Raw genomic sequence first — 9,605 nt, 5'->3', positions numbered from 1 at the left:
GGGGTTGGAGCCTATTCATTTTATATCAGGCAAGAAGTGGGATGCACCCACTGCAGGTCACCAGTCCAACACAGGGTTAACGCAGAGATGGATAGCCATGCACACCCATATGCTTCACATGCTCATGGGAGAAAGCCCACTTTGGCACAGAGAGAAAATGTAAATCCCGTTGAGATCCAAACCCAGTTACTGTGAGGTGACAGATCTAACCGCTGCTGCACCATCCTGGAGGAGATGGTGGAGCCCCAAAGAGTCAGCTTTATTTAAAAGTGATATCAAATCAAACAAGGTTGATTGAGTCATTCCAAGGTTGTGATTTAAATCCCAAATGTCAACATCACAGTTCATGTTGCAACAAAGAAATCCCCTTTTGTTATTTCTCATAGTAAAAGGTTTGAACTTTGCATTGAGTGACAAGGCGTTTGATGAAATCACGTTTTTGTACTCAAAAAATAAGCAATCATTGCTGGAATTAGAAAGGATTACATTTTATTCACAATTGTTCTTTTAATGCAAAGAGCACAAATGAATATGTATGTTTACACTGTGCATACATAGGCATGGATATGACTTTAACTGTTTGGATAATGTCGGATTTCTGTTGTTAAAAAAACGAAGAAGCAAAGTTGATAAGTAAAACGACAGTAAAACCTGAAACATGCCTCGTTTTTTTCACAGACACTGCCGCAAAAAACTCTTTGTGTGAAAAAAATAACAAACGAGCAAGCATTTCATTACTTACAAAAACAGCTCTTTTAAAGTGAGCAGACGTGTGTTTTTTTTAAGATGTTGACCACAAAATCATTTCCTGTCACTATGTCCCTGTTTGTATTGGCACTTGGGTCTGGGCACTCTTCACGCTGTGTCTTCAATGCTCCAGCTGCTGCATGAATCTTTCCTATCAAAGGAAACTTCGTGCTCCAAAGTTGCAATCAGTGGTTCCATGCTGAAAGTCCTCATGGTGAAGGTTTGTTCTTCAAGGTGTTTGTCTACAGAGAAGAAAAAAACAAAACATGTGTAACAGGAAAGCCACATCACTTTAGTGTCACAAACTTTTTGAGAAATTTGTGCTAACGGCCATTGACTCACAGTGTGATCAAAATGCAACAATTTACAAATACGAGTAACCGATTTAATTCCAAATCAGAACTGAAATTCGATACCGTAATTTGAAATGGAATGTCATGTGAACTCACCTTTAACGTTTTGACTATGATTGGATGATCAGAAATGTTACAGTATTTAAAGTTTTCTCTGCAGTCATTCTCATCTTTCTCTAAACTCTGACTAAGGGTGAATAACCAGTGAATGGCACATGGAGCATTCAGTTGAAACTCATATAACAAAATACCTCTGTGTTGCAAGATGCTTCTCAGATTGCGGGACCAAATTTCTTTCAGCTGGGTAACCCAAACAAGTACTAATCCGTATTTCTTTACTTTCGTGCTAATCTATTCACTCAAGCACAAAAATAAAGGTAGACTCACCCAGGAAGTTTGAACTTCAGCACTTTTTTAACCCCTAGAGCATCAGGATCCAGACAAATCTTTCTCCCATCCTTTTTAAGAGTTGCACTGCAGGATCAGAGACACATCCCAGACATCAGAAACAGTCTAAGACCTTGCAACCTAATTATCCCAAACCCATTAAGACAGGAATTTAAGCATGCTTAAAGTATTTTGAGTGCACATAATCATTGCAACTTTGCCCAGAAGACGTACATTATCTCAATGTCTTTGCAGTGAGAGTTTGGAAGGTTCACCTCCACCATTCCTACGAGGCGCCCAATTGGCCTTTTCTCCTTGGTGATGCATTGACATCGTTGAATTACACCTTGATCCCCCATAGAGCTACCTGAGATTTTTAAGATGTCAGAGAAAAGTAATAATCAATCAACCAAACAATCAATGTCTGCGCTTTAACAAATTATTACATATGTCTGTTTGCACAAGACACAAATCACTGTAATGCTGAGAAAGGATGTTAAATTCCCATCCCAATTTGTATATTTAGATATACACCTCTACTCACCTTCATGTGTGGCCAGGAGGAGCAGGAGTGCTACAGTAATGATGTGAGACATACCTGCCCGGTGAAGGAATCTGGATCTCAGAGCTATAATCTAAATCACAAAACTATTGTTAGTCACTAGACTGCAAACATTTGTTTAAAGCTCAGCTGCCTCCTCTGCAGCTGTGCGCTGTTGCAAGTGTGCTCTGCAAACACTTCTGCCCTGTTTATATGTCCCTCCTCCACTCATTTGAGGGAAGAGGTTTTTTTTTTTTTCTGAAAGGCGCATTACATCAACATTTAGATTTCTCGTGGGGAAAAAAAGGAAGTACAGGATTCTAAGGAAACTGCTTTATTTGTCTTCTGCTCCATGCATGATTCGTTTTGGCATTCATTTTCTAGTTTTTTGGTCTTGACTTTCTTTTTGAGGTTCTGCATTTGCTGTGACACTCAGCAGGAGGATATCAGGAAGATAACTAACCCATCAAAACACTGCTGCATATGTGACCACTTCGCAGATGGTTATGTGGAACTTGTAAACCAGCACAAAACCAAATGCAAATATTTTTTCTCCCGTATTCTCGTCAAAATCTTTTACATGTGTGATCTGCAGTTGTTTTTACAGTGGTAAGTCATGGCAAGCCAGCAAGCTTGTCCTGACATGACATTTTACGTCAGAGGGAAATAATCACACAGATGTGGAATGTAAGCTGCAGGGTTACCCACAGAACTTTAAGTTTTGTATGATTTAGGGGTAAAAGCAATCAATTCTTAGTCACAACCCTCCTATTCACCCGGCATTTGTAAGTCTTAAAATTGCCTATCATTTCCCGGAATTCCCAGCGGTTGACTGATTTCTGCCGGCTCTCACTTCCCTGTGCTGTAAATCATTCGTAACAACAGTCCAGCCCTTGCTCACACTGGCTGTATGCTCCTGTAGACGCCGTAGAATGGAGCCAACTTCGAAACAAGAACCGGTGTGACAAGTTCATGATTCAGTCTTGACTTTTCCCAGCATTTGTTTTCATTGTTATAATCTTCGGCTTTTGTGCTTAGGATCAGCATGCAGAGTTTTGTGTACTCAAGGATTTTTTAAATCACACATGACAAAACAATGAAGATTGAGGTCATCCGGGAATTTGCCATTTAAGATTAAGCAACCTCTGTGTATAGCAGTGAAGTCTAGCATGCCATACTAATGTAAACTGTAAGCTTTCTAATGGAATGCTATGCAGTCTTGCTTCACTGTGCAATGTACAAGTTAAAGGGATAGTTCGCCTCTTTTGACATGAAGCTGTATGACATCCCATATTAGCAATATCATTTATGAACATTGACTTATCCCTTGCTGCGTGCTGTGAGCCGAGTTCCGGCCTCGTTTTGGCGTTGACGAAGGTACTCCGGCTAGTTGGCTGGGGTCATAAAAATAAAGTGTCTTGCTTCTCAAAACAATATGCGTTCAAAAGGGTAATACATTTGCATCACAAAATCGTTCTCCAGGAAAAAGTCAGAGCTCACAATCGCTTGGTGCTATTTCTCTCTACCTTTGTATCACTACGGGCTGTGAAAACTGTGCAGACCGAAGTGCAGACCGAGCAGTCCCCTGCTTCCGAGAAGTAAACACCGTAACAGGTGCGGCTATCGCTAGGTGGCTGGACGCATTGATATGAAGGGAGGCAAAAATAGCGAGGTCTGACTTTTTCTGGATGAACGATTTTGTGATGCAAATGTATTACTCTTTTGAACGCATATTGTTTTGAGAAGCAAGACGCTTTATTTTTGCGACACCAGCCAACTAGCCGGACTACCTTCGTCAACGCCAAAACTCGGCTGGAACTCGGCTCACAGTACGCAGCGGGGTAAGAAAATGTTCATAAATGATGTTGCTAATATGGGATGTCATACAGCTTCATGTCAAAAGAGGCAAACTATCCCTTTAAGCAGAGTGTGGAAGACAGGATATGTTGCGAATTAATTGTCTGGTGGCAGTTAGATTTCCTTTGTCTTTGGGTTTACTTGTTCTTTACCTCCATAATTTATACACATTTACCTGTAAACTTTTAATCTCTGCACAAAATCAGATATCACCTTTTAGTAAATAGTAAGAAACATATTTTAAAATATACTGCTGTAAAAGCTTTACATTGCTGTTAATATTTTAAAAGTAATCAGAACGCATCCTTTCGAAACTTTATAGGGGACACACGATGAAAAAAAGTCACTTTTTTTGTGCTTGAGAGCGCATAGTTTGATGTCTGACATGACCACCAAGTCAAAAATTCCGACATAACAAAACCCTTTTGTTTTGTTTTTGAGCGTAATTCACTGAGAGGCTCAGATTTGAAGTCAACTGTTAAGTCCCAGTAGCACCTCAGTGTAGTATCCAGCCTCCCCATCTTTATGAAATGAAATTCATTGGCGGAGATAAAGATGCGTGCTGCATTCACTGTTCCTTGGAAATGGGAAGTTGAAACTCTTAGTTTTGCTCTTTTGCTTTGTTATTAACAACAAATCTCACCAGCTGTTGTACAGTTCACTTAACTTAAGAAAGAAATAAGCTTTTAATACTCTATCAGTACTTTTTACGTTTAATGTTTTATATTCTGATGAGGAAAGCTGACTGCTTGTTGGCCTTTCTTTAATCTTTTTTTTTTCATAGAGGTATGAAATTCCAAATTACATTTGTTACTGAACGCAGCATCAATTGCAGAACAGTAGGAACCACAGTTAACTAAATCAAGCTTTTAAACACCGGTAAAAATGTTGCCATTGCCAATTAAGAAATGGATATTTCTTAATGCTAGCCTCTAAAAACTTAAAACGCTGAGATGTGGACTGGCAGCGAAGCCCAGGGTTTATCGAGCCTGTATGACAGATGGTTGCAGTGTAATTATTGACATGTATATTGTCTACTGACAGGCCATAAGTTACTTCAGTGTTCCTATCTGTGGTGCGGTGGCTTCCCAAACTGGGCCAGTTTAACACCTGACTTGCGTCACAATTGTGCCAAAAAGACGGTTTAGCGCCAACTATCAGTAGCTGAACTACAGATGAAGGAGATGCTGTTGAGAATAAGATCGGCACTAACTGCTACTTACAATTTTTTTTTAATCAGTTCAGTGTCTGGTAGTGTGAGCTCCAAGTTTTGGAACTATATCCTCTTTCATATGATAATAACATGCAGAATGTTACTTAGTGGGATCTGTACCAGAATCAACTTTTGCATGGGAGGTGACCAATTTTAAAAGAGACACACCTCGCCTAAGAGAAGGGTGGAGTGGAGTCAAATGGCTCATTCCACTTCCATGCACATGCACTATATGTCCCCATTGAAAATTTGGGTCAGTTTCCCATTGTCATCTATTTACTGTTGTTTTCTTAAATATATTCTACAATACTGTTGAATGATAAGACAGTTATCATTATACAGAGCCAATTGCCACTACTAAGTAACCGGCTGAGACTGTCACGACCTATGTATTTTTGTGTTTTTCTGTCTGGTTTCAGTTTTTTGCCATTTCCCTGATCTTTTTCCTGAGCTGCTCTAATTCACTAATCACTCTCCCCACAGTATTTAAACTCCCGGTTTTCTTCAGTCCTTCCTTGTCTGATCTTTGTCGTTGTTCATCCGTGGGTTTCTCTGTTTCAGCGCCTGCGTATTGTTACATTCTGGTTGTTATTTCTTAGGCGTTTTTGGTTTTGACAAGTTTAGTTTATGGTGTTCCAGCTTCTTTGCAATTTTTGTTACTCTCCAAATAAACTGAGTTTAGTTTTCCGTACCTCCTGCTCCGTGTCTGCACTTGGGTTCGTCTTCCTCGCCTCCACTTACTACCGAACCGTAACAGAGGCAGAAGCATTGTCTGTCTGCCAAATTTCACGGTGCTTGAATTTAGATAAGAAGAAACATTTTTGTAGCACATTCAGGTCAGTCATGAAGATTACAAATGATTCTCTGTGCACCTTTCTAATTTGATAAATGTATCCATAATGTTTGGGGTATTTTTTTTCTTTCTCTGCAACAATGACTGCCGGTTCTATCCGGAGTCACAGAGTTTTGGAATATCCCAAAATCTTTGAAAGAAAAGTTTTCTTTGGTTGTCAGAGCCTCCCATTTTTAGTTTAGTTTCCTCTATTTGTTGAATGCCTGTGTGTGTGCGTTTATAACGCAATTCTGCTATATACAATTCAATGTTCAATTTGGTAACTGTAATATAAGGTTTAATAATTTGCTTTTACTATTATTATGTATTTAAGGGCAACAGATGCCATAAACCCATCCTGAACACCTCAACTTTAAAAAAAATAACATATGTACAATCTGCAGAATTCTTGGTTCTTTCTGCTCCCATAATAGGAATAATCATTTTGAGGAAGAACGTGGTCTTTGTGGGACCTACCTTGTGCTGGTCACATGCCTTTTCACTGTATCACATGTTTTGTATGTAACCATATGTGATTTTTTTTTTCTTTTTTCACTTTCCTTGCAATAAAAGCAGAAATGACCAAAAAGGACAATAAGAAAAGAACAGATGAATACAACTGAAACAACTTCACACTTTTAACTGCTGAATCTTGTCCTCTGTCCCAAAACCTTGAATCCTTGCATGTGGTTTAAGTAAGGCAACATCTGATGAATTAATGTGACAAAACTGTCAAATTTGCCCCCTTGTTTCTCAATACATCCGTCTGCTCTTCTGTGACGTGATAATGGATGTGTTTGAGCCTATTGAGGTTGCATCAGGCTAAACATGAGGTGGCAATTCCGAACTTTGGATGGGTCTATTAGTAACGTGTTTGTCAGGTTGTTTAAAGGTCAATGGTTAGAACAATGAAAAAATAAAGACTGTATATATGACATATGTTATATGACGTATCTAATATATATGTATATGTTATAGAGCAACTCACAAGAGCCCCTTTCGTGAGCTTAAGTGCTGTGACAAAACTTTGGGGTAAATTTCATCGGCCACTCATTCATCTAATTGTTCTTTTAATTACACACCAGCCGTGAATCAGTTGTCCGTTGATCAATCTCCAACCTCTGAGCTTGGTATGAGCATTCATGTAAAGCACTTATGACAGAACATGGATCAACAGTTAGAAAATATTTTCTCTCAAGCATTCTTGTGACAGTAATCAGTATATTACAGATGCTTTAGTCACTGTGATTTTCCTGGTGTCACTTGCATCTTTCATGATAAATCAGTGACAGAATGGGTTAGCAGAGGAACTCGTGCATGGTAAATTCCCACTCAGCAGGCAACACTCCAGTCTTGTGCAACCTGCTTGAACTGACGAAATGACTCACTTCCAGAAGCTGGCTATAAAAGGAGAGGCCTCTCAGCGCTAGATTCAAACAGCACAAGGAGAAAGCAGCTGAACCTGGAAGGGCAGAAAAGAAAAGGAGCTGAGAAAAAGAAGAATAGATACACTCTTCCTTTGCTTTCTGAAGGGAATTCCAATCCTTTATTGTTAGTTACTGCGTTGCAGAATTTGTAAAGGGCAAAATGACGAGCAGCAGAGTTATTGTCACCTCCATTGTGGTGTTCTTAACCTTCCTCGCCATCAGTGAAGGTAAGCCTCATTTATCTGAAACAGTAATGAGCTAATCCTTTTATTGCATTCCTCTTTTCTTCAATGCACAGAGAGATATTGGCATACACTCTTGCACTTTGTGACCATGCAACTCCTGTGTCTGTTTAGGGATGAGTCTGAGAAGCTTGGGAGTGGAGCTGCACTGTCGCTGCATCCAGACGGAGAGCAGACCCATCGGCCGCCACATTGAGAAAGTGGAGCTGATTCCTGCCAACTCCCACTGCGAGGAGACTGAGATCATGTAAGAATCAAAGTGTTCTTCGTCTATGGATTGTGGTGATGATGATTGTACCTGATTGATTTTTTTTCATGGTCACTTGTTGGCTTTGGCGTGAGGTCTTTATCAAAACTTACATCTCTGCCTATTGCTTCGTTTCACAGTGCCACTCTGAAAAAGTCACGCCAACAGGTTTGCCTGGACCCCGAGGCTCCCTGGGTCCAGAAAGTGATTCAGAGGATCTTGTCAAAGTAAGATGCACCTTATTGACGTGTCTACTAAATAAGGAACAAATGTTTGACTCCACTCTTGTCTGGATACAAAAAATAATAACCATTCTTTTCTCTTTTCCTTTTTCTGCAGCAAAAGGCGCTGAAGAGAAGCAAGAGACAAGTTAACAAATTCAAAGTACCACAAAGTATTTATTGATCCAATGATAAGAGCCATTACACTTTCCTTTTAATACCACAGAATTATTGTCCTGTTGAAATTGACAACAGAATCTACGTACTCAAGTTGTTTGTATCAAACATGCAGTTTATATCCACGTCTCCTCTTGTTTGTGTGTCACATACATATGGTGTAGCCAGTATCTTATTTTGGCTGATCTTGCAGTTTGTAAACCTGCACTACTGTCTTATTCTATTGTGATTTAACATATTTATTTATGTATCTATTTATGATGTCTATTCTATTCAAATAAAAATATTCACCTGGAACCCTAAATAGAAATGCTTGGTTTTTTAAGTAGTTGTTATACATTGATTTATTGTGCTGCATGTCCTTTGCAAGGGAGGAATTTTTTGATGTCTAATACCAGTTAAAAATTTCAACCTTTTATATAGAATATATCTATTATAGAGACATAATACTTAGCAGTCAGATCCTCACCTTGACCAGAAAATTTGACAGTAAAGATACTTAAATCTAAGACATTTATTCTGTTTAACAATGTCCCCGCAGACATATTTAGACAGTCACCGCCTCACTGTAAAAGTGACCTCTTTCAGTTTTCTTTTATTACTTTGTATAGACATCTGCAGTCCTCTAATTAAGTCCAGAGCCTCCATACATCACTCCAAAGCATTTGGATATAAATGCGAAGAAATTCCCGATGATAGATCGGGTCGAAACTGAGAGAGAACAGAACACTGCAACACAGATTCATATCACTTTTGGGATATTTTTTCTTTTTTGCCTCTTATTTTTAAACAATAGAACATTTAACTGCTTTGAGCCTCCAAAGTTTCCCTTAAATCATCTTCGAGTTTTACTGGAAAATATATATTTCGGCTATGGTTAAGAACTCTGAAATGTGTCAAAGAGCGCCAGCTTAATGTTTTTAAGGTGTCACTTTGTTTTCAAGTATCAGCTGAATAAAGTATTTTTCTTATTTTCTATTCCTGTTTAATTTAATGAAACTCATACTTGGAGCTTTTATGATACATACAATACAATTTATCTATTTATTTTATGTTACTATTTTTGTTCTAATATACAATCATTATAAATATTTTAATTGAGCTGCATGACAATTTGAATTCCCCTCCACGGGGGATGAATAAACTATTTTCTATTCTAATCTAAGACATATTTCACATTTTGGAGTTGAAAATTGAGTAATTGAAAACTCTGCCCGAGAGTAATGCTTCTTTTGGCGCACCAGTGATTTTAGTTTACCCAAATCAGTATATGTTGCTTTCTTCCAGAGATGCTTAATTCATGGTAACCTGAGTAAATTAATATAAAGTGTTTGTATGAGTATAAAATTTGATGATGGGTG

The 9,605-nt window shown here is 38.6% G+C and overlaps 2 protein-coding genes across 2 annotated transcripts; one reads left to right on the top strand and one right to left on the bottom strand.

The window, feature by feature from the left end:
- Positions 1-467: 467 nt before the first annotated feature.
- Positions 468-2,235, bottom strand: LOC142378378 (platelet basic protein-like). The gene is made up of 4 exons (XM_075462821.1): positions 2,032-2,235; positions 1,722-1,854; positions 1,488-1,574; positions 468-989 (listed from the first exon to the last, which is right to left on the bottom strand). The coding sequence occupies exons 1-4, from the start codon at positions 2,081-2,083 to the stop codon at positions 977-979; spliced, it is 285 nt and encodes a 94-aa protein (XP_075318936.1). The 5' UTR covers positions 2,084-2,235; the 3' UTR covers positions 468-976.
- Positions 2,236-7,356: 5,121 nt separating this feature from the next.
- Positions 7,357-8,532, top strand: cxcl8a (chemokine (C-X-C motif) ligand 8a). Its single transcript, XM_075462820.1, has 4 exons — positions 7,357-7,584; positions 7,714-7,846; positions 7,987-8,073; positions 8,186-8,532. The coding sequence occupies exons 1-4, from the start codon at positions 7,518-7,520 to the stop codon at positions 8,196-8,198; spliced, it is 300 nt and encodes a 99-aa protein (XP_075318935.1). The 5' UTR covers positions 7,357-7,517; the 3' UTR covers positions 8,199-8,532.
- Positions 8,533-9,605: the final 1,073 nt, after the last annotated feature.

This window comes from Odontesthes bonariensis, chromosome 4, assembly GCF_027942865.1.
Source record: "Odontesthes bonariensis isolate fOdoBon6 chromosome 4, fOdoBon6.hap1, whole genome shotgun sequence".
Taxonomy (NCBI): Eukaryota; Metazoa; Chordata; class Actinopteri; order Atheriniformes; family Atherinopsidae; genus Odontesthes; species Odontesthes bonariensis.
This window is presented reverse-complemented; position numbering and strand designations above follow the sequence as displayed.

Excerpts from the sequence above, each read along its gene's own strand:
- LOC142378378 (XM_075462821.1), bottom strand. The coding sequence starts at position 2,083 with ATGTCTCACATCATTACTGTAGCACTCCTGCTCCTCCTGGCCACACAT. Across the intron at positions 1,855-2,031 it reads CCTCCTGGCCACACATGAAG|GTAGCTCTATGGGGGATCAA; the intron begins GTGAGTAGAGGT and ends TAAAAATCTCAG. Across the intron at positions 1,575-1,721 it reads TGCAAAGACATTGAGATAAT|TGCAACTCTTAAAAAGGATG; the intron begins GTACGTCTTCTG and ends CTGATCCTGCAG.
- cxcl8a (XM_075462820.1), top strand. The coding sequence starts at position 7,518 with ATGACGAGCAGCAGAGTTATTGTCACCTCCATTGTGGTGTTCTTAACC. Across the intron at positions 7,585-7,713 it reads CTTCCTCGCCATCAGTGAAG|GGATGAGTCTGAGAAGCTTG; the intron begins GTAAGCCTCATT and ends GTGTCTGTTTAG. Across the intron at positions 7,847-7,986 it reads TGCGAGGAGACTGAGATCAT|TGCCACTCTGAAAAAGTCAC; the intron begins GTAAGAATCAAA and ends TTCGTTTCACAG.